This window comes from Schistocerca piceifrons, chromosome 3, assembly GCF_021461385.2.
Source record: "Schistocerca piceifrons isolate TAMUIC-IGC-003096 chromosome 3, iqSchPice1.1, whole genome shotgun sequence".
In the NCBI taxonomy this organism is placed as follows: Eukaryota; Metazoa; Arthropoda; class Insecta; order Orthoptera; family Acrididae; genus Schistocerca; species Schistocerca piceifrons.
In genome coordinates, this window is record NC_060140.1 from 842,959,819 (window position 1) to 842,970,011 (window position 10,193).

At 37.5% G+C, this 10,193-nt stretch overlaps 1 protein-coding gene across 1 annotated transcript in view; it reads right to left on the bottom strand.

Annotated features, from left to right (window-relative positions):
• LOC124789111 (tektin-2) overlaps positions 1 to 5,298 on the bottom strand; it is a 51,531-nt gene extending 46,233 nt beyond the window's left edge. Inside the window, exons 1-2 of the mRNA XM_047256398.1 lie at positions 5,281 to 5,298; positions 727 to 956 (exon numbers count right to left, since the gene is read on the bottom strand). Of these exons, the coding sequence (XP_047112354.1) occupies positions 727 to 929 (203 nt within the window). The 5' untranslated portion in view covers positions 930 to 956; positions 5,281 to 5,298. The remainder of the gene's footprint in view (positions 1 to 726; positions 957 to 5,280) is intronic.
• Positions 5,299 to 10,193: the final 4,895 nt, after the last annotated feature.

Below are 10,193 nucleotides of genomic sequence, written 5' to 3' on the forward strand. Positions count from 1 at the left end.
GTCTCATATATACTTACTATTCTTCTAGTGAAGCTGTTGTCCTGGCTACACCACTAAGTAACCCTATCAGCAGAACATGCAAACTGTATGACAACTTTCCACAATGTTATTATGTTTGCACAAAGATTTCATTGTGATGTAGGCAGAAGAATAGCTTCATCAGAATAACAGCAAGCATACATGCAAAAAGACAGCAACACATACTGCCACTGAAGAGGCCTCAACAAATTGAGGCAAAATACATCTCACTAAACAAAATTTACATTAATTCAACTGCATATAGTCAGACATAAAATCATAATATCATATTACTCTATAAATGGACAGCATGCAACAACATAAATAATTTCCAGAATTGTGGAAAGTTGTCATACAGTTTGCATGTTCTGCTGATAGGGTTACTTAGTGGTGTAGCCAGGAGACGAGGTACTGGCAGAAGTAAAGCTGTGAGTACCGGGCGTGAGTCGTGCTTCGGTAGCTCAGTTGGTAGAGCACTTGCCCGCGAAAGGCAAAGGTCCCGAGTTCGAGTCTCGGTCGGGCACACAGTTTTAATCTGCCAGGAAGTTTCAAGTTACATAAATAATTTGTTTTAAATTTTCTATGCAATCTTTGTCCAGTCAACATGTTTCTCATCATACTCTTTACCATGAGTATGATATAAGAAAGATATTATTGGACAACTGAATTGAGTATAGAGTGTGCTGTCTGATCTGCATATTGTCTAACCTGTCTTGTAGAGATTGTGAACTTTGCAGCAGGCTCCAGTGTGTTGTGACAGCCGTGTCAGCACGCAGCTGGATACTCTCTTGTCGCAAGTCGTGAGCCTCCTTCCTCCTCCTGCGTGCTGTCTCTCGCAGCTCCTGAATGCGAGCATCCCAGTCTGCGACTGTTATGTGGTCAACAGGCTTTTCTGGTCGTCGGTCACACATTTTTTGTCATGAATAGTAGAGCAATTCCTATAGAGGAACAGTATATGTAACATAAGCAACAAATTGCTTTTGATAAATCTGAAATTTTTCATTTTGTGAGTCCATCTCCTTGTTGCATCACTGACCAACCAAGGTGAATTATTTCTGCTTGCATTTGATACAGTGATTTATTTACATCACTCATCATACATGTCACAAAAAGCGGGGAGTAAAATATAGAACCAGAAATATTCATGGAAATCCATCCACTAGCCTTAAGTTGGATTTAGATTCTGTATTTTCTTTAATTTTGATTCTTCAAATGTCATAACAAGACAAGTTTCTGGAATGAAAATGATTAGATGGAACAGACATAAAAGTGCTTGCTTATAATAAAGCACACTTAGTAGTAGATATTTCTGTACAAATTTATTGTCTTGTTTATTATAATTGAAACTGTGACCTTACACAAGTGGTATCCATAGCTCATTAAACTACACAATTATTAAGGGAAAAAATTCAGAGCCTTTACCAAGTTTGCTATTGAAATTACATATCACTGTTGGGAGAAGGATCAATATTTGTGCAGATAATCTTGTTTGCTCAATAACTGTATTACTTGCAAAGTAAAACTTTCGTAACCCAGCACAAAGTTTAATTTGAACCATGATCTAGTCTGCCAATGTGATTTGACAATTCAGTTTTGTTGGATAAGTATTTCCACAGTGGGTGAGTACATAGTCAAATTTTTCTCCCTCTGAGCAGAAGCATTTCCCAACCCAATTGAGACATAACAGTCCATTAAAACCAATTTTTTAAAAAATATTTTCAACCATAAATAGAAAATTTCTTATGTAAATACTATAGGGGTGTAGATAAACATGTACTTGTGGAATAGTCACTAACAAGTTAATTAGTATACTAAAATTGTATTGAAGAGTGTAGGTCCTGTAATTGGTAGGAATGTTCACTTCAGTATGAATCTTTTATAATTAATAAAAACATCCAAAGTATTGTTAATATTTCATGTTTGAGTATTTTCACATTTATAAAACATCAAATGGTTAAAGTTCGTTATATGTATTCGTTCTGTAAGTGCCAATGCAACTGATGGAATCAGACATTAATATATAGATAACAGTTTTAATTGTAATTTTATTAAAAAATCCTTTATAACAATACTGAGGATTGTTCGGATTTGTATATAAAGGGGCAGCCATATTGGCAAGTGAGTCAGTACTTTGTGTGTATTTGGACAGAAAGCATGTAGCTTGTTAAGATTCATTTCATTACTGTAAGTATGTTACTACTTATTTGAGTTTTGTAAAGATTCTTTGATATTCTTTGAGATTGTAATAAACACTCTATTGAAACATAATACAGGATTAAATATTGATTTGATCAAATAGTTAAATGTTACAGGAACTGTCTAAGAATCCAGGACTACAACTGCGACAGATCATCTGTAGCGATGAGTACAAGACCTTAAATCAAACTAATTCATAAAAACGTTTTACAGTTCACTGATATTTATAATAAGACAGCTAGTCCACCTAAGAAAGCAAAATTTTCTCCCTCTGAGCAGAAGCATTTCTCAACCCAATTCACTGATATTTGTAATACGACAACTAGTATGTCTAATGTGGTAGCAGATATCCACAATGTAAGACTGATACAAATCCAAACAAGCATCTCTGTATTCATCTATGGGGTACATTAGTGTAAAATAAACTAAGTCTTTTGATGCTATTATGAAACGTAGAGCTGCTACTCATCATACAATGGAGATGCTGAGTCACTGGTAGGCACAACAAAAAGATTGTCAAATAAGTAAGCTTTCACAAAAAAAGGCCTTTGTCAGAATTAGACAACTCTCTCTCTCTCTCTCTCTCTCTCTCTCTCTCTCTCTCTCTATGCAAACACAACTTACACACACACGACCACAGTCTCTGGCTGCATTTGCATAGTATGTGTGTGTATGTTGTCTAATTCTGACAAAGGCCTATTTGGTGAAAGCTTGCTTGTTTGACAGTCTTTTTGTTGTGTCTACCTGTGACTCAGCATCCCTGCTCTATGGTGAGTAGCAACTATCATTTTCATAATACTGTCATTATTCCATCCTGGATTTTCAATTGTTTAAACTAATTCTTTTGCCTCTTTGTAGCTTCTTGTCAATGCCCACATCACAAAACAGAGAGATCTGCATGTTCTGCTCACTTTACTTCTAACATGTTCAACAAAATTTAGGTATCTATGTCTTCATACATTCTACACAAACCATTGTACAGAAGTGGCAGAGGCAGTATTCTACTATTTCTAGTCATTCCCTTTCCTGCTCCATTCTCAAACAGAGTTCACAAAAACACTTTGGTTCCAAATCTCTGTACAAGAACTTGACCTTAAGCCATTTGGGGAAATGTACGTGAAAGGTCATAGAATCATTCAGTTGCAAATGTTGATCCTCTGAACTTTCTATATATTATTTCATAAAAAGAATTGCTTTAAATCCCAAAGGTTCATGTAGCAGTTTCATAGCAAATCAACCAATAGTAAATCTGGTAGCATGCATTTGAATTGCTTTTATGTTTTACATTAATCAAATCTGATAGAGAACCCAACCAACGTGTCTATTCAAATTTGGGAAAAAATTCCTGTGAATTACAGATGTAAGGAGGAAGATGGTGTCAAGAAGCTCCTGATAAATTTATGGTGAGTGGAAGAGGGAAAGCAGGTAGGGGGGGGGGGGGGGGGGGAGAGGGAGCAGCATACCAGAATAAGGACTTTTCTTTCCTCTTAGCTGAGCTGTATACAAGCCATAAGCAATAGTATAAGCACAGTTTGTAAACATCGGTAATGTATGTAGAAGAATATTCATATAATTAACATACTTTGAGATATTAAGTATTTTAAAATTGGTGATTTATAAAACTAAATAAAATTCGATTTCAGTGCTAGGTAAAAACGCAGAATTTCCTGAGATTTTATGAACTTTCAGAATTCCCTGAGATTTCCCCGATTTTTCAAGGTAAAATTTAATTCCCTGATAATTTCAAGCTTTCTAAAAGAATTGCCACACAGCCAAATACTCAAACAGTATTCAAGAATCACAGTGTTCAAGACATTCACCATGATCTTCTTCATAGGTGCCCTACAATTTTCCAGTAGACAACATATTTAATAACCAACTCCTTGAAGTAGCTCATAAGACTGGCATGGATAGTTCAAGGGATAAATACATTCAAAACACAGTTGTACATACATGTAGGCAAATCACAATCACTCCATGTTCTACCAAACAAATTAAGAATGTAATTAACACCTTCAAAATCAGAAGAAACTGTCAAGGAGTTGATAATACCTGAAGCACTAAAATCCTGTTCTTCACATATATGTAATGTTTTCTGTGACATACATAATTGTAGGGGATGCTTCCAGACAGACTGAAATACACTATTGTCAGACTCCTGTACAAGAAAGGCAGAAAGACATATTAATAATTACCAATCAGTCTCACTATTTACCTACTTCTCAAAGGTACTAGAAATGATTGTGCATGCAAGAATCAAAATGCACCTCTTTCAAAATAAGGTACTTTGTCAGTTTCAATTTCGGTTTCAGAAGATTTCCTCCACAGAATACACAAATTTGCAATTCACGAATCAGATTATACACAATTTAAATGACAAAACATTGGCAACTAGTATTTTCTGTGACTTGAGGAAACCTCTGATTGTTCAATTCACAGTATTCTAGCTGAAGATCCCAAATATTATGGTATGAAAGATCTTGCTGGTAATTGCTATGTATACATTTAGTTTTTGTATGTTTGCTTTTAAAGTCCTGTGTCACATATTTACATTCATGGCACGCAGTGCACATTTTAAGTAGTGACTAATGCAATATGATGGCTTAAACCATTTCAACCTTCATCTGTGAATATAGTCCAAGACCGAAACCGGTAGATGTTTGGGTGTAACATAAAAACAGCTGATGGTTCAAATATACATTTTATACAACTGCTTTTCATTCAGTCTTACTAAAAGGATGCACACATTAAGAACCCCAAGAAGTGTACACAATGAAAGGGCACCTTCAGAATGAGGAGTAGTAACTACATGTGTACCACAGAGATCAATATTGGATCTGCTGTTTTCTTGTATACAAATGACATCAAATAAGAAGAAATAGTTTCATTTGCTGATGATGCAACTATTATAAACGGACATCAAACAAGCAGAAATAGTTTCCTTTGCTGATGATGCAACTATTATAAACAAGCCTAAAGGAATAACTTCACCTGAAAATGTAAATAATCAATGAAAAATGCAAGATGGAATGTAATAATATTACAAGAAGGAAAGTTGCTACTCACCATACTGTGGAGAAGCTGAGTCACAGATAGGCACAACAAAAAGACTCTCACAATTAAAGCTTTTTGCTATTAAGGCCTTTCTCAACATTAGACACACATATGCAAACACACACACTCATGCAAACGCAACTCACACACAAACTCACAGTCTCAGGCAACTGAAACAACACTGCGAGCCACAGCACCAGTTCATAATAGGAGTGGTGACTGGGTGGGGATGAGGAGGAGTCTGGGGTGGGGAGGGGGAGGGATAGTATGGTGGAGGGCAGGAGAGGGGAGAGGGGTGGGTGGGAAGTAGTGGACGGGGAGAGAAATAAAAAGACTGGATGTGGTGGTGGAATGACAGCTGTGTAATGCTGGAATGGGAACAGGGAAGGGGCTGGATGGGTGAGGACAGTTACTAACGAAGGTTGAGGCCAGGAGGGTAACAGAAACTAGGATGTATTACACGGAAAGTTCCCACCTGCACAGTTCAGAAAAGCTGGTGTTGATGGTAAGAATCCATATGGCAAAGGCTGTGAAGCAGTCATTGAAATGAAGGATGTCATGTTTGGCAGCATGTTCGGCAACAGAGTGGTCCACTTGTTTCTTGGCCACAGTTTGTCGGTGGCCATTCATGTGGACAGACAGCTTGTTGGTTGTCATGTCTACATAGAATGCAGCACAGTGGTTGCAACTTAGCTTGTAGACCACATAACTGGTTTCACTGACTGTGAAGGAACATGATGTCCTTCATTTCAATGACTGCTTCATAGCCTGTGCCATATGGATCCTTCCCACAAACACCAGCTTTTCTGAATTGCGTAGGTGGGAACTTTCCCTGCAATACATCCTATGTCCCCGTAACCCTCCTCGCCTCAACCTTCGTTAGTCACTGTCCTCACCCATCCGGTCCTTTCCCTGTTCCCATTCCAGCACTACACAGCTGACATTCCACCAACATATCCGGTCTTTTTACTTTTCTTCTACTTCCCGTCCCCCCCCCTCCCCGCCTCTCCTCTGCCCTCCGTCTGACCTGCAGCACTTCACTGTCCACCACCCCCACCATACTATCCCTCCCCCTCCTCACCCCAGCCTCCTCCTTACCCCCACCCCATCGTCACTCTCATCATGCATTGGTGCTGCTGCTTGCAGTGTGCAGTGTGGTTTCAATTGCCTGAGACTGCAGTCGTGTGTACTAGTTTTGTGTGTGTGTGTGTGTGTGTGTGTGTGTGTGTAGTGTTGACAAAGGCCTTAATTGCCGAAAGCTTTAATTGTGAGAGTCTTTATGTTGTGCCTGTCTGCGACTAGCACCTCTGCTATATGGTGAGTGGCAACTTTCCTTCTGATAATGTTGAAAGTGCGAGTAATATTTTCTAGAAAATTAATAACTGATTCTCTGCAAATGAACTGTCACTAAACATAGATAAAACACAATACACAAATTCTGTACTGCACAAAGCTGACTGTACCATTTGAAATAAAATGCAAGGGGTAAATCAATAAATGAAACAGAATATTCAAAATTCGTATGTGTTTATACTGATAAGAACCTGAACTGGAAATCAAATGTTGCAGATCATCTTAAATATCTCAAGTTTGTAAGACTGGTCAGGCACAGTGAAAAAGCACTGCTAGATATTATAAAATACCAGACTAACACACACACACACACACACACACACACACACACACACACATATATATATACACGTTCATACATTCATAATTCACACACACATGACCACTGTCATCTCTAGGCGATAAAGCCTTATCAGTCTGTGTTCAGTGTGCTTGTCTGCCCCTCAGTGCCTCCTTTATAAGATGATTATCAATCTATCCTTTTCACAACGTGGGGTTATCAAGTTCGGTGAACAGTGCAATGGAGTATCTGAGACCAGTCTTTCAAAATAACTTCAGTAAAATGGAAATGACACTCACATCTCCCAAAGAAGTAGCATCCATCATAAAATCCTTAAAATCTAAGTATTGTAGTGGGTATGATAACATACCAATGAAGTTAACCTAAGAGTGCTCATGCACATTGAGTTCTATCTTAAGTTATTTGTGTAATCACTCTCTTATCAACAGAACATTTCCAGACTGCTAAAATATCATGAAGTTAAGCCTTTTTACAAAAAGGGGATAAAGAGATGCCATCAAACTATCAACCAATTTTACTTTTGCTGGCTTTCTCAAAAATATTTGAAAAGGTTGTGTTCAAGCATCTCCTTAAGCATCTGACTGAAAATAATATATTGTACAAGCCATAGTTTGGTTTTCTTAGGGGTTCTGATATGAAGAAACCTATTTACACTTAAGCAAGAATGTACTTAATTCATTAGATAATAAACTAGAGGCTACTGGCATTTTCTACGATCTGTCAAAAGCCTTTGACTGTGTGAACCACACCATTCCCCTAAGTAAATTAGAATATTACGGTGTCACTGGCAGTGCTGTGAAATGGTTTGAGTCTTATGTTACAGGAAACAAAGGGTGTCGTTGCAAAATAAATGTGCAATAAGCAGTCAGTCTTCATCTGATTGGGAATTAATTCCATGTGGTGTGCCTCAAGGTTCCATCTTGTGTCCATTGTTTTATGTTGTGTACATTAATGACCTCTCATCTGTTACACTGCCAGATGCTAAGTTTGTTTTGTTTGCAAATAATACAAACACTGCAATAAGTAGCAAGTCAAGTAAATATTTAGAAATAGATGCTAATCAAATTTTCACTGAAATTAATAAATGGTTTAAAGCTAATTCACTGTCATTAAACTTTGAAAAGACCCACTATATGCAGTTCAGAACCTATAAGAGATTTTCTTCCAGCACGCGTATAACATATGGAGACATGCAGATCAAAGATGTTGCCAGTGTTAAATTTCTGGGATTAAAACTCGATAATAAATTCAGTTGGGAAAGGCATACCAGAGAACTGCTTAAGTGCCTAAACAAGTCTGTATTTGCAGTGAGAATGATGTCAGATGTAGGAGATATAAATATAAAAAAAAAACTTGAATACTTTCATTTTATTATGTCATATGGGACTGTATGCTAGGATAAATCATCAAACCGAGCAAAAGTTTTTAGCATGCAAAAGTGAGTAATAAGAATTCTTTTGTAGTGTAAATCCAAGAACATAATGTAGAAACCTGTTCAAGGAACTTTGTATTCTAACCACTGCTTCTCAGTATATTTATTCCTTAATGAAATTTGTTGCAAGTAATATATCTCAATTACCAACTGATAGCTCAATACATAGTATCAATACCAGCAATAAGAACAATCTACATAAATACCTAAAATCTCTTACCTTTGTCTAAAAAGGGGTCCAATATTCAGTAACACACATTTTCAATAAATTGCCAGCAACCCTAAAAAACTTGGCTTCAGATAAAGCACAGTTTAAACAGAGTTTGAAAGATTTTTTGATAGGCAAACTCATTCTAATCTATAGATGAGTATCTTAAAATAGACTGTTGTTGTTGTTGTTGTTGTTGTTGTTGTTGGTGGTGGTGGTGGTGTTGGTGTCTTCAGTCCAGAGACTGGTCTGATGCAGCTCTCCATGTTACTCTATCCTGTGCAACCTCCTTCATATTCAGGTACCTACTGCAAGCTACATCCTTCGGAATCTGTTTAGTGTATTCATCTCTTGGTCTCCCTCTATGATTTTTACCCTCCACACTACCCTCCAATACTAAATTGGTGATCCCTTGATGCCTCAGAACATGTCTTACCAACCGATCCCTTCTTCTAGTCAAATTGTGCCACAAATTTCTCTTCTCCCCAGTTCTATTCAATACCTCCTTATTAGTTATGTGATCTATCCATCTAATCTTCAGCATTCTTCTGCAGCACCACATTTTGAAAGCTTCTACTCACTTCTTGTCCAAACTATTTCTCGTCCACGTTTCACTTCCATACATGGTTACACTCCATACAAATACTTTCAGAAAAGACTTCCTGACACTTAAATCTATACTCGATGTTAACAAATTTCTCTTCTTCAGAAACGCTTTCCTTGCCATTGCCAGGCTACATTTTATATCCTCTCTACTTCGACCATCATCAGTTATTTTGCTCCCCACATAGCAAAACTCATTTACTACTTTAAGTGCCTCATTTCCTAATCATTATTTTCATCATTACAGCAACACCAGCAACTGCTTCAAAACTTTTTTTGAATGAAAAACAGACCACAGTTGCACTAATTATGTTTGTACTAAATCTTACAAACATAATTAGTGCAACTGTGGGCTGTTTTTCATCCGGGGGGGGGGGGGGGGGGGGGGGGGGGGGGGGGGGGGGGGAAATCATTTTCTAATCTAATTCCCTCAGCATCACGTGATGTAATTCGACTACATTCCATTATCCTCGTTTTGCTTTTCTTGATGTTCATCTTATATCTTCCTTTCAAGACACTGTCTGCTCTTCCAGGTCCTTTACTGTCTCTGACAGAATTACAATGTCATTGGCAAACCTCAAAGTTTTTAATTTTTCTCCATGGATTTTAATTCCTACTCTGAATTTTTCTTTTGTTTCCTTTACCGTTTGCTCAATATACAGATTGAACACCATCTGGGATAGGCTACAACCCTGTCTCACTCCCTTCCCAACCACTGCTTCCCTTTCATGTCCCTCAACTCCTATAACTCCCATCTGGTTTCTGTACAAATTGTAAATAGCCTTTCGCTTCCTGTATTTTACCCCTACCACCTTCAGAATTTGAAAGAGAGTATTCCAGTCAATGTTGTCAAAAGCTTTCTCTAAGTCTACAAATGCTAGAAACATATGTTTGTCTTTCCTTAATCTATTTTCTAAGATAAGTCGTAGGGTCAGTTTTGCCTCCCGTGTTCCAACATTTCTACAAAATCCAAACTGATCTTTCCCAAGGTCGGGTTCTACCAGTTTTTCCATTCGTCTGCAAAGAAC